We start from the raw sequence: 27,276 nt of genomic DNA on the forward strand, positions 1-27,276 counted from the left end.
TTTACCGAAGATTAGTCAGTCAGAAGACTGCACATATATATATTTGCCAATCAAAGTGCAACCTTATGGATAAGGCAATGATAATCTCATGTCAATGGGTCCAGCCAAAACATGTTTTTACCACATTTTGGTAGCACCCCTGCCAGGTTTTCTTCAGAAGGATAAGGGAAGGCTAGAGCACCTGTCAGATTTTTGTTTTTGTATGTGTCCCAGTTGCAGATTTTGCCTCACTTTCTGTCAGGCAAAACTGTTGCTAGCTGGACGGCAAGGGAGGGTAAATCGGATAAAAGTAAAAACCTGAAAAGAATTCTAATCCTTCCCCAACTTATCCAAAGCTAGAAAAAAGATTTTGGCTTGACATATACTTTAAAGGTGACTGCATTAATATATTTGGGGATACCAAGTAACTTTTTAAACAAGACTTCTTGCCTCTGCCTTTTCTTTCCCTGCTTTGAGAGTTGTCATCACAGCCCCAGTAAATGCACGGCATTGCTTACATAAGCCTGTTTATGCACTAAAACTGAAGACAGAAACTGAACAAGAAATGCATTTGGTTCACATACCTATTTTATCTACATCCATAGCACCAGGAGGCATGAATTATGTTTTCTTTACTGCTGTTGTGTAATCACTGGAGACTACAAACTGCAGGAACAGGCCCCCCTGTATTTGTTTACCCAAGTCCTACCCATTTCCCCCTCCCATAGGGGCTCAGTCAACCAACTGCGGAAAGCATAATGCATCCAACAAGAGCCCTGATGCCCTCCTTGTTCTCAGTCCTGGTTTCAACATGAATGCTTTCTACTCTAGCTAAATGTGAAGGAGCTGTCTTCTATCAGATTATAATCTCTTGTAATTATATGAATGTATTGCATTACAAAAATCATAATTCCGGACACTGAAAACATGAAATCTAACAGGTTTCTTGTTCACAGTCCTTGTCTGCAGTTCTAGTCCCAAGAGAGGCTCAATATAAATAATGCAATATTGACCCTGCCCTGAATTTATGATGACAGGTCTCAACACACAAGGAATGAAAAGACAGAGATAAACCTTCTTAATCCACCGCAGAGTCTTCACTACCTGTCAGGGAAGATTAGACAGTACTCTGCCAGTTGCCTGTAAGACCTATCAGTAGTCCCAGGCATTATCACATGGGGCGAGGGACCTGCTATGAAAAGGTTACTATTTGAATTGGGAAGCTCTAGACAAGCTGCAGTAATATCTACCAACAGTGGCATGTGCTGAAATATTAATCTCTATGTGCTGAAAAGCCTTCAGCTACCTAATGCCACAATTACATTATTTCAGTTTACCCACGGGTTGATTTTAAGGGCTCATGCAGAGGAGCAATAAACTGCATGCTTTAGACGTATGTTATTGTACTGAACTCCTGCACTGAAACAGACTTTCCAGCATGAATAATAGGCTGTGTTTATCTCTATGGATAAAAAGGGCTATCAGATAAACAGAACATGATTTTTTTTTTCCTCTTCTTAAAAAGCAGATCTCAGCACTGTGGTCTTTCTCAACAATTTACTCTTCCTGCAGATTTGCCTTATTATGCAATTAATCCCCTACAGAGAAGACTCATTGTCCTCTTCTTTTGACCGTTGTGTAAACACAATTGTGACTGACCCTTGCAAGTCTTGCTATCTTCAGCGAGCTGGAAGGAGGTGTTGCAATAGCATACTGGTCCGGCCACGGTACGAGCACAATGATGCTGACACCCTGCTATCGTACAGTTGTGTGCGTATTCTAGAAAACAAAAAAACAAATAGAATTATAAAAAAAGGCAGCAAATTATTTACTGTGAAAATGGTTAAATGTGTCCTTGGCAACAATGAAAACTCAAAAAAAAAACCTCTAAAACAAAATATAGTCAACCTACAATAAAAGTTAAATGTTACCAACAGAGTGACAGTAAAACATGAAATATTAAAGTAATTGCCTTGTATAAGAGAACTAACAGTTGTGAACAAAGTTCAAGAGTTGAAATATTGGAGTGTAATGTGGATCAGTTTAATGCAAACTGAACCCCATTGCCATTCCAGATATCAATTCTATGAAGATATCACTGCAGATAGTCAAATCTGATTTTTGACTGCAAGCCGACAAGAAAGAAAAACATGAGGCAGAGTGACCTGGAGATGTGTGGGTACGGCTTATGGAATTGTGCTTTGACTTCAAGGTTGTGCAAACTTTTAGTAAGAGTAATAAGCCTTAGACGTTGTTCCCCATGGAACTGTGTTTTGTATTTTTGCTTGGTAACATACCAGACCAAATGCCCCTGCCCAGCTCATAACCCTGCAGGAAGTATTAGTATTCATGCATAACATATGCAATTTTTCAGAAGTGTATGAATGGTATCCTAACAGAGCATCCAAAATCCCTGAAGGGATAAACAATAAAAATAAGGCTTACAGTATCAGATGCCTCTAAGCAGAATTGATCGCATAAAAATAAAAGATTGTGTCTCTGTTGGATATTTAAGTGAGGTGGAGTAGATGATGAGGCCTCTAGCATCTCCACAAACAGGTCTGGTTGGAAGATGGAGAACCCTGCAGTGCAGGAGAGCAGTTGCCACCATTAAGTGGTTTTGCAGGTTTTGACATGGTTGCTTCTCTCAGAGGCCCATCCACCAAAATAAAAGGTACACGATGCTGGTGCAAAACATGTAGAGGGTACATTTTCCCAAAGCAGTCCTGTTGCTAATGCTATCAGGCAAGATGGAACACGTTTACAGGATGGTCTGGCTGAGATGTAGGAAGACTGATCCCATAAAAATAAAAAAAGATTGTGTCTGTTGGATTATTTAAGTGAGGTGGAGTAGATGATGAGGCCTCTAGCATCTCCTCAAACAGGTCTGGTTGGAAGATGGAGAAGCCTGCAGTGCAGGAGAGCAGTTGCCACCGTTAAGTGGTTTTGTCATGGTTGCTTCTCTCACAGGCCCATCCACCAAAATAAAGGTACATGATTCTTGTGCAAAACATGTAGAGGGTAAATTTTCCCACAGCAGTCCTGTTGCTGATGCCATCAGGCAAGGTAGAACAAGTTTACAGAATGGTCTGGCAGAGATGTAGGAAGACGCATATGTTTACATCTTGCACTAGAACATGCCTTACGTATTCATTTGACCACTTGTCCAGAGCTCGGCTTTAAAATCCACCTGTTTTAAGTCTGCATATCTTGACTATTTACGTTACAGCATTTTCAAATATAAAGTTCTCCTTTAATACTCCCTACAAAAAATTTACTCAGCTAATATTATGAAACCACCTATATCACTAGTTAGTGCACATATCATTTGCCCTTTTATGCCCAAGCCTCAGAGTTTATTTATCTTGTCCCTGACAGGTAACCAGTCATAAATGAAGCAGTCACCAGCAGCAAAAGAGGAAATGGCTTGATCATGTCTAGCTCTCAGTGTACACAGAACATAAATCTCCCTCGGGTTTATATGCCCAGCATTCCACATGCAGAGAAGTTAATTGGACAGATTAATTATGATGTGCAATGATCCCATAAAGTGTGACTGTTCTGCGGCTAAGTCACTGCCACACACAAAATCATTCCAAAATAGCATCTTTTACAAAGGACAGTGTAAATGGCATGGTCCTTGCAAGGGATTCTGGGAAAAGTAACACAGCGGAACCAAAGTACTGTGCACAGTAAATGTAAGTATTTATAAAGTTCAACATTATTCTCAGGCATGAGTGTTTTGCAAGCTAAAATGTAAAATACTAACGTGAATAAGTTTATGTGCGGGTGGTGGCGTCACACGTTATCTTAGTTCTGCAAGTTTTGAAAACAATGATTCAACCAGAAAAACAACAACTTTTGCAGACCAGAAGGTTTAGATTTCAACATATAAAATGCTAAATGAGAGTTCAAACTCCTACCCACACATTTGAGAATCATTACTAGTATACAGATTTCCTATACTTTACTTCCTGTGTAATACCACAAATGTATTTGGTTGTTTATAGGGACTCGACCTTCCCTTAGCACTATAAAATAACTGCATCAGCAAATAACTAGTTTCTACTCACATTAACCTTTTCCCACAAGCAGCCTAATCCTGATCCATGCATTATATAAAACGTTCAATTCTAGGGCTGCGGAAATTAACGATTAATTACTTGATTAATCGTTAAACTTTTTGATCGATTGAAATTATTTTGATCGCTAATGAATAAAACCTCACCTCTCTGCTGGCTTCCGGGAGTCCCCTCGGAGATCCGGTGACGTCACGGACATCAACGTCACCAGACTCCTCCCCCCTTCCCCAAGTGGCTCCGTCGGCTAATGAAGGGAAGGGGGGAGGAGTCCGGTGACGTCGATGTCTGTGACGTCACCGGACTCCTCCCCCTTCGTTAGCTGACAGAGCCACTTGGGCCGGTGAGTTTGCCCAGGAAACTTTCTGCGCGAGCGCCAGCCAAGGCATTGGCCTCTGCACATACAGAACAGCAATGAAGTAATAAAATGAACTAGGATCACACTAATCCAGCACGTTATTACTCTGAGTTGCCCCACTCAAGTGGCGGCCATATTGAGTGGGGCACGTGAGATTAATAACGTGCTGGATTAGTGTGATCCTAGTTCATTTTATTACTTCATTGCTGTGCTGTATGTGTATAAGCCAATGTAGTTGGATCTTTATGTGTGTTATAATTAATCGAAATTAATTGATTAAAAAACATTTGATTAATCGAACACGAAAATTTTAATCAGTAACAGCCCTATTCAATTCCTCTTTGCACGCAGGGGACTCTGCACCTGAGTGGCAAAGCCCACTTATTCAAAGTTGCCCTCCTCTCCCTCTCTCTTCCTAAAATGCTGGATGTAAAAGTGACAGGGGGAAAAAAAACTCAGTGGGAGAAAAAAAAGTTATTGAATATACTTACTGTACCTCTATCCTCCCACAGCTTCTAGACAAGTGTTTTATCCTCCTCATTCAGCCATATTTTGGAAAACGTTAGGTAGACCAAATCTCACAAGAAGATGATCCTGCATTGTGCTGCAGAGACTTCAGATGAGATTTGGGCTACTCAGCATTCCCAGGGATCCTATTGGCAGGAGGATGACATCTCCTCCTGTACTACAGACGCTGGAGAAAGGTGAGTATATGATCTAATTTTCCCTCCATATGTTCTTCTTTGAACATTTGTGCTGCATTTAAGGAAGAAGAGCCCTATTGAATAAGACGACCTTGCCTGATGTCCATGGTCCGCTTTAATGCAAGTTAATTCTTACTTTACAAAAATGTTAGACACAATTTAGAACTGTGGTTCCCCCAACTTGGAGGCTGATATACAATGGTAAACAGTGAGATTGTTTAATTTGTGGAATGAGTTGGAGAAGTATTAGGACCTTCTTAAATTATTTTTATTGCTGTATGTGTCCCTGTTGTTAATGTTATGAAGATGTACCCGACTTTCCTTTTCTGAGGGCAATTACCAATATGACAGAAAGAAGAAAAAAAATCGAAGATGTAACTGTAAGTGGAACATGTGAAGAGGCATAATCTCTCGATGTCTGTTCCAGTGGTACTGGTAAAGGTAGGGTTTCACCTAACTTTGGGGAGATTTCCCATCACTTTTTCATTGTGTCTCCAGTATAGGGAGTGAAGAAAATGTGACGGAAACAACAACGTTGCTAACTCTTACCAACCCTTTCCTAATCAAGAAAAACTAAAAAATGTTTGGGCTAAAGTTTATATTTACAGAGGGACAGCCCATCAGGACTGATGATATCAGTAACACCAATGACTTCAGCAAAACTAATGACTGCTGATAAACAAGGGGGTCAGGGGCAAAAGCCTGTTGGGCTTACTAGCTGGAAAAAGGATCCCATAGAGTTCCAGGATGAAATGGACTGACCAATCAGTAGCCCAGTAAGAATATGGTGTGTGTGTGTGTAGGGGATTCCGGTTTTTACAGGAAGGTTTATATTCAGGACTACCCTGATTAAATAAACCATCCAAATTAAACACTCGAGTAATATGAATAGTATTATTTCCGCCACAAATACCTCTTAAAACAGACACCCCATTACTGTTACCCATAAAAACTCGTAGTGAGGGGTTAAAGGAGGCTTTCTTAGATTTGTCCACATCCATCCATAGTTTGGCATGCAACCACAACAGTTCTACTATTAATTTCCTAAACACAACAGTCCCTCTTTTATAGTCAAATGGTTTCTCTTCTTCCTCCCAAGGCCTGTAATGTAGATGTGTGTAACCAATGTTACTAAGTAGACAGAAAATTGCATGTGTACGCATGTATAATGTAAACAGGCATGTTTTCATTTTCTACCTCCATTATCAGATGATGTTCCATCATTTGCAAAGGGTAATTACCACTTTTTTTTTTTTTTAGTATACATTTTTTGTGATTAATATTGACCTTTGTCTGGAAAAACACTAAATGTGTGCTAATTGGTGTCTTTTTCCATATCAATTCCCTTCAATATGACCACAAGTATAGCAGGGTAAGTCTTTTTACTTATGGCACTTACAATGAACTTATTTAATAATGCAAGAACAATGGTAAAGTGAAATGTGAAGGAGCCCATATCAACTACATCTTATCTACTTTACCAATTAAAAGTGTACATCTGGGCAAACAGAAAAACAATTTCACTACATCTCTGCAACACATGCACATTTGTGCAGGCGCTGCCTCTTTAAAAACATTAAAAACGCAAAACAAAATGCCTGTTGATCCTGATAGAAATCCAGCGAACTTTGAATTTCCTGTTTATTATTTATTTGCATTTATATAAGGCGAATAGTTACGCAGTGCTCTACATAAAGCACATTCACAGATTCCCTTCCCTCAAGGAGCATACAATCTAAGGTCCCTATCTTACATGCATACAGGGCTGATTTAGACAGGAGCCAAATTTACCTTCCAGCAAGCCTTTGGGGTGTGAGAGGTAACCTGAGTACCTGGAGGAAGCCCATGCAAATAATGTTTTGGTTGGACAAGGGCCCCAGTGCTGCAAGGCAGACATGCTAACCACTAAGCCTCTGTGCTGTTTAAGGCGACAACTGAAATACCAAGGAGTGTTGTCAGCCCTGGCCAGTTGTCACCAGCTCAAGAGAGTATCTTCCCCTTATGTTGTGAAGAAGTGGAGATTGGGAGCTGTGCTATAGTCCAGTGGAAGAGAACTGGGCAGAGACACAATACTGGTTAGGATTTCAGTACAGCACTGTTAAAACTCACTACAGGAAGTTAGGAGCTTACTGGACTTCAGGCAAATAAACAGGTATTTTTCTGTACTTACCGAGGGTTTACAAAAAATCATATGTGTATGAATTGCAGAGATGTACTAATTTGTTTTTATTTTGTCCTGTTACATACTTTAAAGAGGAACTCCTGGATTTATCAAAATAAACTCTTGCAGTGGGGCTACCCCCAGCACTGCAAGAGTTAAGTGCTCATTTTGGTCTAGTTAAGTGCTGATTTGATGAAAATAAAGAAGATATACTCACCTGATCCTTGGTCCTGCTTTGCTGCTAAGACCAATCCCAGCAGCCTCTTCTCCTCCATGCCCCAGCGGACTGAGAAACCGTAATAACATCAAGTCTAAAGCAAGTCCATTAGATGTGAGAATGCAGAGGGACATACCACAGCCGGAGAGGAAGGGACGAGAGGTGAGCGGTCACTGCCGCAGTCCCAAGGATCCTCTTTATTTTCACCTCCTAGACCAAAATGAGCATATAACCCTATACAATAAACTGAGAAATGGCTAACTGATATGGGTCTCTACACACTGCACTGCTATGCTGAATGTGTTTGTAATTATCTTACGGTACATGTCATCACTTACAGAGGTAAAAGCCCACAAGTGCACAAGCACATCTAAGTATGGGATACAATACTTAAAATAATTGATGAAATAACTGCTAACCTTATAAGAATAACTGTAAAGTGCTGGGGAAAGTGGAGCACAGCTCCAGCTCTATGGGACATCATTAAAGAGTAGAAAAAGAGGATGTTCACATAGAACACAAAATGCCCATTGTGGGAGACCAGGCAGCTGAGTGCTTCTTGCACTTGTACTGTGTCAAATCAATTTAACAGGAGCACCCTGATGAATCCTGATGAGTGTGTTCATGGCCAGGAATAATTTGCAGTTCTTTGATTCTGCTTCCTCCATGCTCACTCCACCATAAAAAAGAAAGGCATGATCTTCAGCAGGAAGAGCTGTTTCCAGTGACCCATAGCAATAAATGGAGGACTAACTGGTTGTCTCAAGGAGAGCGTACAATTTTGAGCATGAGCTAGACTGTAAGGATTCCATCGTTTTTAGGGCAAAGAGATATGAATCCTTTACAGATATAAATTATTTAAAGACCACGTTTGAAAAACCAAATACTGCTCTCCCTGGAATGAAGTAAGCAAACACACAAGGCAGTTACATATATGAATCTACATACTGCCAATATGAAAGAATTCTACTTGCTAAAATCAATTGTTTTTAAAGAAGAACTCCAGGCTTTTCGAAAACGTAATCCTTGCAGTGGGGCAACCCCAGCACTGCAAGGGTTATGTGCTAGTTTTGGTCTAGGGGCTAAAATAAAATAAATAAACTCACCTGATTCTCAGCCCTGATTGGCTGCTAGACCGGTCCCCGCAGCCTCTTCTCCCCCTGGGCTTTGGCAGTCTAAGGACCTGTGACATCTTCACATCTAATTAGGGATGCACCGATATATCGGCCATCGAAGCATATCGACCAAAAATGGCACTTTTGGCTAATTTCCGAAAGTTCAATTTTTGTGCCAATACATCAGTGCATCTGTGTTTTCTCCTCTCCCCGCTGGGTGCTGCTCTCTGTCCCAGCGGGGAGGAGAGAAAGTGTGACAGCCGGCCAAGCGCTTGTGTTCTCAATCTGTTTTTCTATTTTAAAAGGGAAATATCAGGGGTTTGTTTAGACCCCTAATATTTCCCCAAAGCCCCTAAAAGTAAAGTAAAAAATTTAAATATTTAATAAAAAATGAATAAAAAACAATTATACAAAAAATAAAATAGAAATAAAATATTTGAAAAAATTAAAATAAAAAACAATTTTCGGTTTCGGCCTGACAAATTTTTTTTTCGGTTTCGTTTTTGAAATTTCCATTTCGGTGCACCTCTACATCTAATGCTACTGCATTAAGTAGTGCATAAACGGTTAGAATTCTGAATTAATGTTATTGATTTCGGAACGTACGCTCGACTTTCTAATCATTGATGGGGTCAAATCGATAACCGCAGTTAAAAAAAAAATTCAAAAAGAGCATGTTGGAAATTTTTTCGAACTAAATCCTAACAGTGAATGTGTTTTTTGTTCGGGAAACTCCATTCATTCCAAAATCAAATGTTAAATGGAAATGAAAATCAAACAACATTTTGAATGACAATTACCAAGTTTCTGATGGTATTATCGAATGTTCAGGCAGGATTTTTCTTACAAATGTTCGAAAATCTACCCGTGTATAACCTACTTTAGATAGGAGGATGCTGAAGGGCATTCCTCAGCCAGAGCTAAGGGAGAGATGAGCGATTACCGGACCGAAGAAGATCAGGTGAGTGCATCTTCTTCATTTTAAATCCTAGACCAAAACAAGCAGTTACTGCACTGTAAGGGTTAATTTTTTTAAATTGCCAAATCCATACTAGTAGATAATACAATACACTTGCTTCACCCTTTCAGATTGTAAAGTCTCAGGGGCAGGGCCCTCCTAACTATCTTGTCTTGTATTGTAAGTGGAATGTCTTCCTTATAATGTAAAGCGCTGCGCAAACTGTTGGCACTACATAAATCCTGTATAATAATAGTAAATTGTAAAGCTTTGATGTAATTAAATGGTTGGTAAATATAAAATATTTGTTTACAGAACAGGCCATTCATGTATTTACACGTACAAGTTTCATAAGCTCATTGCAATGAAAGTCGATGCTACTAGCCCAAGGAAAAGCTTTTTCTTAAATCCAATAAACTGCAATAAACATAACTTCATTTAGATGAAATTACTTATAACATAGCAACTTGAGAACTTCGCTTCATATCACGTGCAAAGAAAGTGGGAAATCGCTATCTTGCCAATGAAAATCAAATGTAATATAAAAGTATCATATGATCTCCAAATTGATTTAAAAAACATATTGTAGGCACAATATTCTGGGAGAGATTCCTCCACACTAGTTTATTATCTTATTAGCAATTTCACAAAAGTAATTCATTTTTGCCTGTACCAATTATACCTTCAACTGTGTGCTGCTTGCTAAGATTTCTATGGGGGTCTCTGCCTGTCACCTCCCACGGCTTTAAAAAAAAGTTAAACTAGTTGTTAAAGACCTTGCTACCCAAAAACGTTGAATTTCATATCCTGTATCCTCATTGACTTAAGTGGAGGCAGAGAAGTTTGGGCGCTGTTCCAAATGCTCATGGAAGCATGTCCGGGCTTAAACTAAATGAACTATGTCCCAGGCATATGAAAAGCTCAGCCATCCCCAGGCTCCCTGCCTTCTATCAGTGCCGAGGCAATATTACTTGCTGATCATTAGGAAGCAAGTTCCCAAAAATCAGCACGGCTCTTCTGATGGCTACTGAAGGTTACCGACAGGTTGGGGCATAGTCGTAATTTCTGAAAATTATGGCTTACACTGGCATCATTACAAAAATTACATTTGTGAGAAAAACAGGTTATTAGGAATGCCACATAATGGTAGTTTAAACTGTACAATTACATTAAAGAAGACCGGTGGTAAAAATTATTCTTAACCCCCGCCACGATCACTTATATGTGCAGGACACCAGATTAGCCCCACGTGCCAACAAAGATCATGCTGAAAGAAAAAAAAAGTATGACCATATCAGCATGTTGTTCCTCCTTTACTTTCCATTTAAAAATTGGAAGCAGTAAGGTAAACTAAAGGTGCCCATACACTGTACGATCATACGAGAATCGTGGGAAATCCAGCGACCGTAAGATAATCTCAAAGTGTATGGAAGGCGTGTGACCGTTTCTACTGTACCGTCGCACGTCTTCCGACAAACAAGCAGGCTTGAAAACCCGCCGAGAATGGTACGAGTCTCGGCGGGTTAGTGGCCTGCTCGTTCGACAACTGCCGAACGGGTCGGTGTGCGCACGCGCACACTGACCGTTTGCAGTCATCAGAAGCCCGCCCCTCATTGCAGTCATTGCAAGCCCGCCCCTCAGGGGCCGCAAATATCGTCAATGCTAAGCCTGCTGATGAAGGGAGAGTGTGTGGCCCCCGAAAGTGCTTGTTTGTATGACAAGAAATCTTCAATAAATGAACACTTTGTTATCCTAAAAGGATTTTGGTGTGCTGGTGACATCTCTACTCGATTACCCACACATAGTAATCGCTGAATCCAAAACTTCATGTAATCATTAAAACTGGCAACAGCTTGGGCGAAGTATCACTTTTCATCAAGCTAGTAGTGAAGATAGTGAAGGAGTTCCTCACTTCATATAGCGTAAATGGATTTATAATGTAAGGCTGCATCTGTGTTGTAAACCAGGAGTTCTGGGTGTAAAGTTGACCCAGGTTCGTAAAAGAACAATTTGCATTGAAGGGCATCTGGACCAGTTTAGCCTGGATCGTTAGTTCTTTTTGGTGCTCTTCACTTAACATAACTTGTATATATCTTAAAAACTGGCTAAATATCTGTAATATTTAGGTAATAATCTTCTCTTGAGATATAATCTCTTGTTCATGTGATTGGCTGACCATTTTGCCAGTATCTTTTCTCTGACCAGGTCATTACAGTAGTAAGTGGCCCGCAAGTAGGGGTGGTGAATGGTATTCAACCAGTTAGTTTCAAATTTAACATCGACCGGTAGATTTCTGTAATAGCGTTTGAATCTTTGCAGTATATACAGAGTGTTTCTTCTCTCAACAAAAGTGGAGATACACTACAAATGTAAAATTTCAGAAATGCACAGAATAAATAACAGCAGCATTACATGGAGGCAGCTGTATATGCTTCTTACATCTTACACCTGCTCCATTATCTCTTATTATAAAGTCTGTGGTCAGAGCTCACTGAAAACAATACATTCTGTACATGGATTATCACTTCTCACAGCAGGTATTCAAGGATTCCAGCCTACTATCTGACAAACAGAAAGGCACTCTAGGGAGAAGCTACACAGCCTTGCATGAACTATGATCACAGATAATGGCAGAGCAAAAAGGTCAGCAACAAAAAGGTGAAGAAATACTGTAGTACTAACAAAACCAAATGAGTAATCACTGACCGTGCAAAAAAAAAAAAAAAATTGGGATTTAGCAACCATTGCACATTGAGGGATTATGCTATGCATGGCTCAATGTTATGTATGTTTTATCCTCAAAAAACCTTAACAATCATACTGAAATTTTCCAACCTGGCTAACTGATTGTCTGACCCTCAGAAGGAAGTAGGTATTATTTTACTCGCTCCATGCTCAGATTTTTGCATGACTGCAATTATTTTTTTTGAATAGCATGATAATGTGACTTTGTGTATGTTTAAATGTTACATTTTACTATCTTTTTGCCGCTGTTTCAGTGTATCATCTTTCATTACAGTAGAACTCCAGCCAAAATGTTTTTCTAAAGGGATTGTTGACTTTCTGGCCTTGTAAAACCATCAATGGGACAAAAAACTGTAAAATCCAAATTTTAAAGATGTTCCAATCCGAATGGGTATACCTCTTCAGGTAAAAACTGACAAAGGTGGAATTTCCCCTCACCTTGGGGGGACTCCTCTCACTTCCTTTTCCACTGGGACAGGACATTTTTGGTTTACCCTTGCCTACACCAAAACAAAAAAAAATGCTTGTGTTCCACAGTTGAATGTAGTTAAACAAGGAAATTATAATACATCCTCAAATGTTTCGGGAGATGTACAGAGGAATGATCAATTAAAAGGTCTCTCATAGTGTTCAGTGGATAATTGGACAATACAGAACATAAATACCAATCCTCAGGATGGTGTCCGAAAGCAACGAAGAGTAACAAATATGGCACATTGGAGGGATTGTAGAGCATTAGCGGGGTTCATTGGGAGGAGAAACAGCAGGGGAAAAAATATCTACCTATACAAAATAAAACACATTCTTAAGTGCTTCAGATGACCATGCACTACTATACCACAGTGTTCAAAACAGCTTGATTGTCACACTTCCCTGTGTGAGGATCCGGCGCCGTGTTTTACCTCCTGTCTGAGCTGCTTGGCTTCCTGCCAATCCACTCTGAACCTCTCCATTAAAAGTCCAGCTCACTTGTTCCGTGCCGTTCGAGCAACGTGTCTTTTCACCCAGTCGGACTTCCTGTTTATTTCTTGCCTCTGTAATCCCTGCGGTTGCCCACCACCTACCTTGTCTCCTGTGAGTCTGGATTCCCTCTTCCTCACAGCGAGATCCTGTACATCCTGCATTGGATTGATCATCAGCTTCTTCAAGTGAGTCCTTGCACCTGTGCCTACTCGTGTGGCTGTGTATATGCTTCAACCCTGTCTGCTGATGCATCCAGCACCTCGGTGCTGCCACTAATCTTTATGTCTGTGTGGGCATGCTAGAGGGCCGCAACCTGGAAGGTGTCCAGCAGCCAATCATCCTCACCATTAGAGGCTCTGTCGAACACCTGTCCCTTCTTAGAACCTGCGCCTCTAGTGCGTCCCTGTTAACGCACAGACACCATTTTTTGCACGTTACTTTTTGTCATTTTGTGTGCCCCGGTCGCAGACCGTGACATTGATGAATGGAGAATATTAAGAGCAATAGAATAAAGCGGGTGAAGGAGACCAAAGTTCCACTTTAATAATATTTACAGCCCATGAAAGCCTGGAGATGGAAGAAGCACCACTCACATTTTTACTTTTTTATACAAACATAATATTACTTCTACTGTCCACAAAACTGCCTTTAATCAGTAGTCTGGCAATCTGGAATCTACTGTGCTGGTTTCTTTTAATTCAGGAGAGCTTTTCCTGAACACACTAACTCTAGGCCCCTTGCTGTTTCCCTCATTCAGAAAGTCTGACATTTTGGGGGTGATTTACTAACCTAAACACACACACACACCAGGTGTGTGTGATTTTCACACAGCAAAACGTATTTATCAACCAAAAAGTCTCTAAAAGCATATTTCCACTAATGCCATGTATGGAAAAATCATGCACATGATGCATATATAATGCTGCTTCACAGTTTAGACAAAAATGGTTAGCTCATGCATTTACATTCCTGCATTCATCAACGCAAGCAACATAACATAGAGCTAATTTACACCACATTACCTTGCAATTCATTGCAGGGCTTTGCACAACACACCTGCTGGGTGTGTACACACTACAAAGGTGTTTTGATTCCTCCCATAGATCATGCTGGGAGGGAACACACTACAGAGGTGTATACACGTTCGTGGTGTGTTTAAAAGGTTAGTAAATCAACCCCTTTGTGTCAGAAATAGGTTTACAGAGGTAATTTCCTCATGAACATAAAATCGATTTTAAACCTGCCTTGAAAGTTGGATTCATATTATGAAGCATCAGGCACAGGCAAAGAAAGTTTAATGGCACGGAAGGCAGGAAGCATACTCACCCCCACCATGTGGGGAGCTCTGTGGAATCTTGCTGCAGAAAGATTTCAGAGAACTTCCCTGCTATCCCCCCCCAACTTTTGTAATATAAAACAGCAGAAGAGTTTGTGTCTTTATCAATTTTGTTTTTAAATTTTTCACTGGGCATTAGAGAATGTTTTCTGGTGAGCGCCCAGCATAACCGGTAAGAGGGGATAGGGGAACAAAAAAAAAAAAAAAAGAAGGAGGCTCTGCGGTTGAAATAAACAAAAGGACTTTCTGATCTCAATGCAGTTGCAAAATTTTCTCTATAGAATTGATGACTCAATTGTTGCCAGGAACCTGAGTATCATCAGCTGTACATCTTTATTGTGTTATGCTGCTAATAAATAGCCATCAAAATACTTTAACTGCAAATCTAACAGGAATTAAATGCATTAACCTCAAAAGTGCAATACCAATTTGAGTAGTGATCTTTTGTGTTGATATGAAGCCTGAGCAGTACAGCAGGATGTCATCAAAACGATTTATGCCTGGCTTCCTCTCTTGCTGCTCTTCCCCCTCCTCATTAATCCCTCCCTAATAGTTTCTAGATGCCAACTCTCATTGCTCTCAAACATCCAGACGTCGTGCCAAACAAGCAGCATAACAACCTGCTCTAATGAAGTAGAGGTGCTGTCCAAAACCACAAAAACCACAGATAAAACATGACAATTGAAAGAGAGAATTGTCTTAAGATGAACTGTAATACCGGTAGATCGGACAGCATTCTAACATTTAAACCACCGGCCTGATGCATGAACAATAATGCTTTGGTTGTAAAACACAGAGTCATATCGGCAATACGAAGACTTGCAGATAAACAGAAAAAAATCTGTTGCCTATAGTAACCCAGACAAGAGCCATAATTGAAGGGTATATCACTTCAGTTCTATTTGACAGGACAACAAACAGAGCATTGCACAGGATAGTGTATACTGGGTTACAAATGATCACTAACAAACAGTAACAAGAGGGACTCTCTATTATCAATCACATAAACCCTCAAGCAAGTTAGATAACATCTTAAAAATAGCACTTAAAGGGGAACTATGGGGTAAGTGTTTTTCCCCATAGTTCTCCTAAGGGTCACAGGAGGACATAAACTAGCACCCTCCCGTGAACCAAAGCTCAGTAACTGTGCTGCCGCAGCCGGGATGGATCCCGACAATACTGTTGAGATCCACCCAGCTGTGTGAGTGACAGCTGGCTCTGCCTATCTAGAGGCAGAGCCAGCTGTACCCTCCCCCGTCCTTTCCGCCAGTCAGCGCTGAAGGATCGGAGAGGGGAGGGGGGAATCCCTGCAGGGAGCTGTGAGTGAGTCACGGCTCTCTGCAGGGACATGATCGAGAAGTGAGCGAGCGACGGTATGTATTCGCTCACTTCACGATCTATTGAGCCGACGTGTGACAATTTAATTGTCACACGTCGGCTCGAACTTTGAGGTTGAGTGAAAATCACTCACCTCATAGTTTTCCTTTAAGGTTTAAAATTGAAAAAAAACATAATCTTGCTGTAGGTTAAAGAGACCATCACTATGGTAAAAAAACAAAAAGAGGGATAACTGCTAAGCAAGCAATTAATACTTGCCTATCCTGCTGCTTGAGCAACTGAACTCCGCTGGATTGAAGATTCAAGCATACTAAAGAATGTTTATCATTTAGCATTTCTGACAGAGTTGAATGCTGGCGTTCCCTACCTGCACTGTGGTTTCCTCCACCAGCCCCCCTGTGTCACTGCAAGGCACAGGGGCAGAGGGAAGGAAGCACAGAGTGCAGCAGGGGACCAGGCATCCAAAACATCCATAAGTGTACTGGATGTTGAAGATCTTTTTGCAAGCTTGGTTCTTTAACCCAGCGAGCTCTCTTGCGCGAGCTGTGGGACAGGCTAATAATAATTTCATCCTTCGCAGGAATGTCCCCCCCATTTTAAGATAGAGACAGAGTCACTTAAAACATTTACAGCCAAAGTGTATGTTGGATTTTGGATAAACTTGTTAGCTTTTTATGAAATGCCAATGTTCCCAGTGGGAAGATTCATCTTCTCGATTTTTTTCTTGTTGAAATTCCACCATATGCATGAAGCCCAACTGTCATGCTCGCCTAATGGTCGCAAACAATCCAAATTCTAGTTGTGAAAGGCAGAGCATAATATCAATTTAGAATCAGAACAAATTCCTGATAACAGAAACACCATAAAATGATTCAAAATGTACTGAGGATTCTTCAATGCACTCAGTAACGATTGTGCCAAGCATGAATAGTCATATACTGACCATGAGCCTGTCTGTATATAATCAGTCCCAGATTTACAACTTTTTATAAACTTGCATTTTTTATTTAAGCTGTAGTTCGTTAGATTGCCCTAGCAACAAGGCCCAGATCCATTTTTCTAACCTCCCAGAATGATGCAAAATCTTTACCTTTAAATCTAAAAGTTAACACTATACACAAATTCCAGAACAGAAAGGCAAGCGGAGTTTATGCCTTTATAATAACCAGTGTCAAAGTTTCCTTCCATCCCTGACAGAAGTTTTATAGAGTATAGCCTGTGTGCATTTCTGTCAATTGACTTCCAAGTATCTGCAATGTGTCATGGTAAGAAAGAAACTGTTAATTATATGGAAACTTTAACACACTCACAGAACAATTCTGTTAACCATTTGATGCTGAATGTATGCATATTACTATTTTTGAGTGTATCTAAAAACATTTTGTTTTTATTATCTTATTATTATTGGAGCAGCGAGGAAGAGGAAGGGGCGTAAAACCTCAGGTCAGGTTTTATTGCAGTGTATGTCCCTGTTAGGGAGCTTCAGTCTCTCTATTTGTCCTGGTGACCACATTCACTGGGTCTAAGGCCTTGTTCAAGAGTGTAAAGTAAATGTCACCAGCACACCAAATATTTCAGAAAAAGTCAGTTTATTGACACATTGCCATTCAGTACAAGCGCTTTCGGGGCCTCAAGGGTACCCCTTCATCAGGCTCAGAGTGACATTTAAGGCCTTGTTCACACCAAATACAGAGCAGAACTGCATGAATTTCTGCACATGCAGGGCAGTGGGTTGTGCCGTGTTTTTGATGCTCCGGGCCGTTTTTGGTTTCAAAAAAATAATTTTGTTCCAGTGCGTTCCAGGGCGTTTGCATGCATTTTTGATGCGTTTGCATGTGTTCCAGAGCAGGTAAAATAGGGCCTGCTGCAGTTTTTTAACCTGTTCTGGAACGGAATGCTGCAATGTGAACTGAAGCTAAAAATACAATTGGAATACATTGGACGCAGTTTTGCTCCGGTCTGTAACTGCTCTGCTCTGCTCCTGGAACGTGCTCGGTGTGAACAAGGCCTAAAAGTAAGGGAAAATGTAAACATTTTAGTTGTCACCAGAGGACAGTCTAGAAACTGTTTTCTCTTAGAGAGATTTACTCTTACTTCATTTTGCATCTCAGACAATATGCCTGGGAAGGTTCTCATTCATCCAAATCATGCCATGTCTGTAAAAAATCAAACAAAGCAACTGGACTTGCTGTAATTTTCTTGAAAATGTTTCGCTGGTCATTTGCCCAGCTTTCTAAATTCAGGCTGAATTGAAATACAGAAAGTCCAGTTGCTTTGATTTATTTTTTAGATATCTCTGAGACAGGAAGTGAAAGAAAGTCTCCCCAATGGAAAACTGCAGGATTTTCATGATGTCTTCCCATTGGGGAGATTTCCCATCACATCCAGTCATGAATGCAAAAAGGACAGCTGCCCAAAGTAAGGAACAATTCCAACTACCACTGCTTTCACCATGACACAATTGGGGGAATTTATCAAAACTGGAGCAGACAAAAGCTGAAGCAGCTGTGCATGGCAACCAATCAGCTTCTCTTTTCAGTTTGTTCAGTTAAACTTTGAAAATGAAAAAGAGATGATGATTGGTTGCCATGCAAAAATATAAAAATAAACCAAGACAAGGAATGAGTCTTGTTCATATCAACCAATCCAGCAATAAATGCCATAAGACAGTGAAGAGATTACAAACAATACACATGTAATGCACATGATTTGATCCAATTCTAGCAATTTCAGACCACCTGTACAATATTTGGACATTGTCATGCACACTTAAAGCAGAACTCTTGGGAAACAAATTCTTAAACCTTGGCAGTGGGGCTACTCCTGCAATACAAGAGTTAAGTGCTCCTTTGTGACCAGGTTGAAAAATAACAAACATCCGTACCCGAACCTCAGATCTGTCCTGATGTGACAATGCTCCCTCCAGCCTGTCGCCTTCGCCGCTGCAGCAATCGTATGTCCCTCTGCATCCTCACATACTGTACACTGTACAGAACATGATAACTCGAGTATCCGTAGACCGCTGCAGCAGAGGGGAGAGATGCTCCAGGGACCGGTCTTTGAGGTCCGGCTCTGAGGATCAGGTGAGTATAACTTTTTTTTAATTGTTAACCCTAGACAAAATTGAGCACATAACCCTTGCAGTGTGGGGGTAGCCCCACTGCGAGAGTTAAGATTTCTTTTTCCCCGGAGTTCTTCTCTAATAAAAGGAGAGGGACAAAGCACATGATGATGGTTGTATAAAGTACTGTTTAATCATACTGACTAGATTCTACCATTCATCAGTTTGGTGCAATTAGCACTTAAAAAGCTAATTGCTGATAAGATAATTTAGGTTGCTGCATATCTCATAGCCTATGTCATAATTTACACTTAACAGTATAACATTTTCAATTACCTTTAATGCATTAGTTAACCTAATGCATATAAATTCAAAAGGTATATATTATTATTAAATTAAAATAAAAAGATGTAGCAAACATTTTATTTACAAAGACAGATCTACCCTTACACTCAGTGCATTTATTATACCATCAAAAAAAATGACAGGACTGAAGTGATATAATATACAAAAAGCAACATAAAAGTGGATCTGAACTCAAATATATTTACCTTTTGTCTTCAATTGCACCTGAAAAATAGCAGAGCACTTGCTCGCATGTTACTGTAAAATACTGGTTACTACGCCTTTGCCTTCTACCAGCCTTTTTTGGGCGCATTTTCCACAGTTCAGGTCCTCTGTAAGTTATTAAAGTGTGTGTGTGTGTGTGTGTGTGTGTGTGTGTGTGTGTGTAAAATTGTAAGGGACGTAAATGGTACAACTGCCTCATAATTAGACCAAACATTGATCATTATCATCAGTTCGCAAAACAGTAGCACATTGAGCATACTGCCATCGGCTTACCTCGGCAGAAAGGACCTTCATCTGAGTCATCGGGGCAGTCAGGATGACCATTGCACAGCCTATTCATGGGTATACACGTTTCTGTGCCCAGGCAGTTATGTTCATTTGGCTGGCATTTGGAAACTTTGCTCTGTGGACCTGGCAATAATAACAATAAGAATAATTGTCATAAAGAGAGTTTTTGACAAGAACTAGTAGATTTATTACTCACACACCTTTAATGAAACTGTCAACAAGTAGTCCAGTTATTTTCTTCATTTTTAAAACGTATTAAAGCGTTTGTAAGCCCTAACAATTACCTTTTCTTATTTGCTCTTTTTTGGTCTGTTAAACACAACATCGAAAATGTTTCGTTACATCTCTTCAATAAGTACAATAAGATTTTCAGACGGCTTATTTTTTTACTTGAAGTCCATTAATGGACATAGGAGTGTGGTAAATTTTAGATATTTGGGTTAAACGGACACCTTCAGGAGGTTTGGGCAAACATAAAAATGTAAGCCAGTCCCCCTATATCCCCGCCTCCGCCCGTCACCCGCCACTCAGTTTTGTGAGCAAGCAGTACATAAGGCCAATAAACTAGAGGAGTGGTTAGGAATAGTTAGCCTGTTAGATCCTCATGCGACTCTCTTATCTTCCTGCATCTAACTTTAAGGAGCTAGAGCAGTTCTGCCTAGAACAGGCAAAAATCCCAGTGGCTAGATGTGCTAAACTAATAGAAACATACCTCAAAAGACTTGCAGCTGTAACTGAAGTATATGGGGGCTCTAAGGCTGCGTTCACACCTTACCGTTTTGTAGCGCGTCCTACGCTCGACGAACGCGCTACAAAACGGTCAAAAAAATAAATAGCATTGTAGTCAATGCCCTCGTTCCCACCTAGGCCTATTTCCGCCCGTCCCTAACGCCCTACAAAACGGCCCACGCCTGAAAAGGTCCCGGGACTACTTTGGGCCGTTTTGTAGGGCGTTTTCCATTGGGATACAGCCAAGTAGCCTTTGGAATCGCGCGACTTTTTACCGCGAATCGCGGTAAAAAAAAACGTGCGACAGACGCGCTTTTGCAATACGCCTAGGTGTGAACCCAGCCTAAGTATTGACCTTTGGGGGTGAATACTTCTATACATTCAAGATTTCAGTTTTTTGCCTTAATTATTGTTTGTGTCACAATTAAGATTATTTTTCACCTACAAAGTGTTGTATACATCACATTGTACAAACGCAGCAAAAAAATCATTTTAATTCAAGGTTGTAATGCAATGAAACAGGAATAACACCAAGAGGGTGAATACCTTTGCAAGGCACTGTACATGGACGCAGTCCTTTTGAGACTTTGCACCAATGACTAGTAACTATAGACCAAGCTTATTTGTGGCAAAGAAAAAAATAATATTTTTTATATGTATAGATATATATACCGTATTTGCTGGCGTATAAGACGGGTTTTTAGACCCAAAAACATAGCCCGAAAATCGGGGGTCATCTTATACGCCGGGTATACTTTATGTAGCTGAAGGACGGAACCCGGAAGATGGAGGACACTGCGGGGATCGTGGACAAGGTAAGAGACTGTAATCCCGAGTGTGGCTCGGGGTTACCGCTTATGGTACTGAAAATTAAACCCGACCCACACTCGGGAATACCGCCAGGGAGGTTAGTGGGTGCATTTAAACATTATTTTGGGCTATACTCGTCTTATACGGGCATCTCTAAAGATGCCCGATCACTTGTATTAGCAGCCGCTGTCACCGGTCTTGAGATCCGCTGTGCCCAGTGCGGCTGGGGCGGACCTGGCTGCTCTGTGACAGGAGATCAAAAGGGAGCTCGGTACACAATCTCCCTCTGATCTCCTCTCCAGGCCCCGAATGCCAGAAGTGATGTATATTACATCACTTCCGCATTCTGCTATCACTCTCCAGCTTCAGAAGCTAGGGAGAAGCTGGTGAAGAAGATCTCTGCTTCATCAGCTTCTCTGGGGGTCCCTAGGTGACATTAGGGGTCTTGGATACCCCTGATGTCTCCATAAAGAGGACCTGTCATGTAAATTGGCTATCACATAGGGGGCTTTTTAGACACCCTGCCAACAGCAACATTTGGTAAAATGTTTAGAAGGTGTATGAAAGACAATTAAAGCCCCCATATGGTGTTTATGTGCATGGCCTCTATTGCATCAAAGTCTGTATTATTTATTACTACAAAGCTAATTAAAAATAGTTTTTATTAAGATATACTTAGATTATTTACAAAGTACATAAAACTATTCATGTCAGTTATGTCTGCAGAGAAATGTCCTTTTAAAATGTTAATTTCACGGTAATACAGACTGACACACACACATCAACAATAGCAAGAGTTTGATCAGAAGCCAATAAACCTACCAGCATGTTTTTGGATTATGGAAAGATACTGGAGAGCCCAGAGCACCTTTACAGCCTCAACAAAGAGTCTTAACTAATAATCCCCAATCTACCCAGTGTACAACTTGACAAAATAAGTTCTATTGTAAATTCCCCCAAACATTCTGGGTGCAAACATGAAAATAACATACAAAACTGTTTGTTCCTATCCCTGTCCAAAATAGCACCATTTTTAAATAGGAATACATCAGTGAACAATAGGCAACAATATGAAAGCATGAAACTGGTCTGCTGGCTCTCTTCATCTACCGTTCGGAGAATTGCCTTCAGGGGTGGAGGTATCATCATACCAGGTTTTCTTAAAAAATTATAATAATGTTCTCACAAAGTGAAGCTCATTTGTAAGATTCTGTTCAAGGTAAAGAAGGCCTGTTGTCCACAGCCACAGCAATCATTCTTTCCCAATCATCCACATGAAACCTCTCACTTTTTCTACTTTTTACACATAAGATTCAATATGTCTGATTATGAGATGGGCTGTAGTTGTGCAGATTTTGAGTACATCTAATGCTGACATACTGACAAAGAAGCAGTGTTTGTAGACTATATAATGCGTCTGGTTTTATTTCTGTTTAATGTTAAGGTGAACCACTGCAAAGGGAATAACAATCAGTTCATAACCATTTATATAACATTTTGGGGAAAACATTTTAAATGGTTTCTGAGCCGATTAAGTGACAGATATCAGTGCTCTGCACAGACATTCAGGACAGATCTGCGGAGCTGAAATGGTGGCGATACAGAAAGGTGCTGCTGAGGTGACTGTGCACAGAATTCCCAGCAGAACAGCAAAAGGCTATTTAGCATAGTTTCCAGACAACATCCCCCCATTCATATACTCATCCCTCTCCCTCCCACCAGATAGGATGCCTCATCCGTGAAAGCAAAAGCATGGGGAAGCTGTTCTATCCAACCTTCATACAACCCTGACGCCCTTCTGATTACAGGGCAAAGGCAGAAGCGGGGAAGGTGTCAAATGTCCTTTCCCTTTTTACATTCTATTTTCGGTTCGATATATTTAAAGATCTGTTTAGCAAAAATATAAAGAGAAGAATTAGGAAAATAAGGCAATAATTATTATTTTTACATTACTCTTGACGACACTGCACATGTGGCATAAACAAGAATTTGGCTGTGAAGTATTCTGGCACAAAGGTAGAAACAATGTGTATATTACATAAGCAAAACAACACACACAAGATTACAAATATAGTCTATAATCTATAGCAAAAGTAACAATGGAGAAAAGAACCTAAGTACCTTTCTTTTGGACGACGGATAAGTGACATCACACAGCATCAGGAGAGGACTATACAGGCAGTGTTAAGCTGGTCATACATTCAGGTCTGAACAAGAGAAATCCATTTATTACCCTATTATGCTAAACATCATGGATGAAGGAATCCCCAGCTACTGTATTTAGCAGCCACTGCTCCAGGGACTGGGCCACCCATGGCTAAAAGTTTGTGTGATTCAAGATGAATCGGAAGAGATTTGAGCAGTGAATTGCCAGCTTAAAAGGCACATAACTCCACCAGCATTCTGCCTGTGTGGACATACGCTGTCCGGTGCCATTATGATGGACACAAAACAACAGTGCACATCCACACTGCTCACTTGTGACTTTCAGATGTTTTAGGCCTGCTGCCACTCTACAAGAGCCAAGAAGACTTGCAAATATACAGGGATCCCAACCTGAAATAAGTAATTTCAGGAAGGTGCCCTTCTCATTTCAGGGAGGTGCCCTCTGTCTCCCGCCCCCGCCAACGGGGGCGGGGGGTGCAACAACAAGGATGAGAGCACCCCCTGAAATGATGGCAGATAGCAAAGAAGCTAATGCTTCCCTTGCTATCTGCTGTTTTTTTAGTATTCTGAAAGCTGCTGCCATCAGAATAAAAAAAAAAAAAAAACAAAGCATAGGAACGAATAGCTAGATGGCTATTGGCTAGTGCAATAGCCAATAGCAAGATGGGTATTGCACCCACACTCTGCTGCTGTCAGTCAGTAAAGGAGGACCTGATTGAGAACTATCTAATAGTGGGGGAATCCAGGGACGTCCGGGAGATTTGAGATGTCTGTGTGTATGTATATATATATAGATAGATATATAGATCTCTCTCTCTATGACTTAAGTCCCCTGCCACACTCCTATTAGAGGGGTAAGTCTTTTATTAGCCAGTCTAGCAACAAAATATGCAAGCTGTGCTGGACTTCTCTATTAGAAAGCCAAACGTTGCTCTGTAGTCATTGCTGCACCATGTAATAATTGTTTTTTTTTAATAAAGATTTTATTAAAATAATGTAAATATAAAAACATCAGTTTAATAAAACTGACCAAAAGCCTGTACAGTTTCCCTCAAAAACATCAAATTTAGCTTTGTTTACAAACTTCGTACAATAAAAGTTGTTAAATATGTTTGTACAATTTCTATTTTACAAGTAAAAAGGGAAACTTAATGTAGGTTTGCCAATTTCTTCAATATTCAGAGAAATCTTTCAATCTGTTTACCTTAAGACCTAATTCACACGAAAGCGTAGAAGTCAGTGCGGCGTGCACGCCCATAAACAGCCGATCCCAAGAGAGCCAAGTGCTGCTTGTGATTGCACGCAACAGCCAGTTTTTCTTTATGGGAGGATGCGGCTGTACGCTTTCATCCGTGCAGACACCCGTACCCGCACAGATGTGCAGTTCGGGTGTCCGTATGACACCATAAAGCTGCATCCTCCCATAGTGAAGAACAGGCTGCTGTGCACAATCACACACAGCACCTGTCCCTCCTGGGATCGGCTGTTTATGGGCGTGCATGCCGCAATGACTTCTACACCCAGTGTGAATGACGCCTTAAAAATGCAATTATACAAATATGTGTAAATGGGAAAAAAAAAAAGTTATGGGCTCTGGGCATGGCCTTTCACAATTTACTCCTTTAACTGTTTTTCTGGCATGCTTAAATCAGCAACAATACCAAAGAGGAAATGCAGTTTTAAAAGACAATATGAAAAACGTTATTATCGTTGCATATTCCTTAATATAGCCTACAGGTAGGACTTGTTCTGTCCCGTCTGTATTTATTTATTTAGATAATGGTTTATGATTTAAGGACTCAGTGTTAAAAGAAGATTTTTTTTCCACATGACAAAGGCTATGGTGGGTGTTTACACACTCGCATAATGTCCTGCCAACACTTTCTGTACACAGAGGGTGGGTGTCCATATTTACACAGCCATCTCATGTGCATAGGTCAGAAGGTAACCTTTCCCCTCTCCTAACAGAAAGGGATCATGCAAGCGCAACTGTCAGTAACATCTGTGTAATAATACATTTAACAGTTTGACAACCATAAGTATTGAGTCATTAATCATAATTACACCCAGACCAAGGCCACTACCCAATTACCTAGACATCAAAACAAATAGAGTTGGAGTGAAGAATGTAGGCTTTTTTTTCTTGGGTAGATATGTATTGATTCTTTTTATTAGCATGGTAACCTATATACTGTATATATAAGCAATGATGACCTCATACGTTTTACAAAATATACAGTGTTTATTTTCACAATGTAGTTTACAGCACACAAAGCTTTGCTATAAACTGCTGTGCTCAAAAATAGGCTAATGATGCCAATGGAAAGGGCATGACTTTGACCTGATCAAGCCGATTTAAGATAGATCATATGACTCCTCTCTGTCAGTGACCTTGAGCTGGCCCGCCACACACTGTAAAGGTGCCCATACACCTTATAATTTATCTGCAGATTTTCTGTGGTCCTATGGAAAAAGTGCAACAGATTGGCCCAGGTGGAGATTACTCCATCCACACAGTTAAGTGTAGATGGAGGAATCTGTTGCACCTTTTCCATCTGACCACAGAAAATCTGCAGATAATTGTAAGGTGTATGGCCAGCTTTATGGGCAGTGGCTGATTGGGCATGTTAGAACACCTGTCCTAATCACGGCGGTCATCCCAATGATAAGCTACCCCCTTGCTCCATTCACTCATTAAGAAAAAACAACGAGTTGAAGCAAGCTTACCCATTCTGTATATAGAGGGCTCTGCTGTCCAGCATAAGAAGGCAAACATCAGTTACAGGTGGGGTCCTCAATTTCTTCAGAAGGGGAGGATACTGCACACAACAGAAGTGCGGCTATAGTAAGATTCAAAAGACTGACCCACATATAGATTATGCTGTGACTCAGGAAAGCGGTTTGTTCCATAGAACTGGACTCAAAAATAGGAAAATGTATACATCTATTTAGAAAAATATTTCTAAGATAAAAGGAAAGGAAAAAGGAATAATGCTCAACCAAGCCAGAAACTAGCAAATAGTAAGCAAATTGTGCATTGTCCAAATTTCAGATTCTGCTATTCGAAAGGAGAATCAGAAAATTCTGAGGGACAGCATGAAAAATGGTGTTCTCAACAAATCCCACAATTCCTAAAGGGGATACATGGAATATCATCTGCTATACTCAAAAGTAGAAAGGATATGACACTTGGGAATTGCCAGAATCTAGGACACTGAATTTCCTATGTAAAGATCTATTAGACATTCCACAGTGGGAAAGCTAGGAAGAAATGGAGCACGATGGTGGATGTAATTGTGGTGTAAACAGGGTCCCAAAATCTCAGGGAAGCTCAAGGTAATCTGTTTTATATTCAAGGGAAACAGCAGAAACTGACGTTTGCCGACTTCAAAGGTCAAGTCCTTTATGATAGAGATTGGTCTGGAAAGAGTTAAACACCACAAGGAAAGAGTTAAACACCACAAGGAGTACCGTATATACTCGAGTATAAGCCGAGATTTTCAGCCCATTTTTTTGGGTGAAAAGTGCCCCCCTCGGCTTATACTCGAGTCAGCGCCAGCGCGTCATCTTACTTACCTCGCCGAGCGTCGTGTCATTGCTGCTCCGGTGTGCGGCGCTCCGAGCGGGGTCATCTGGCAGTCTCCGGGTCCTAATTTAGGTGGCCGGAGACTGCCAGATGACCCCACTCGGAGCGCCGCC

General features: G+C 40.6%; 1 protein-coding gene across 1 annotated transcript in view; it reads right to left on the reverse strand.

Moving 5' to 3' along the window:
• The window catches only part of LRP1 (LDL receptor related protein 1), a 292,446-nt gene that overhangs the window by 184,720 nt on the left and 80,450 nt on the right, over positions 1-27,276 (reverse strand). The window contains exons 3-4 of the mRNA XM_018569629.1: positions 19,858-19,995; positions 1,639-1,758 (exon numbers count right to left, since the gene is read on the reverse strand). Of these exons, the coding sequence (XP_018425131.1) occupies positions 1,639-1,758; positions 19,858-19,995 (258 nt within the window). The remainder of the gene's footprint in view (positions 1-1,638; positions 1,759-19,857; positions 19,996-27,276) is intronic.

Source organism: Nanorana parkeri, unplaced genomic scaffold (assembly GCF_000935625.1).
Source record: "Nanorana parkeri isolate BGI_ZX_2015 unplaced genomic scaffold, ASM93562v1 scaffold35, whole genome shotgun sequence".
Lineage (NCBI taxonomy): Eukaryota > Metazoa > Chordata > Amphibia > Anura > Dicroglossidae > Nanorana > Nanorana parkeri.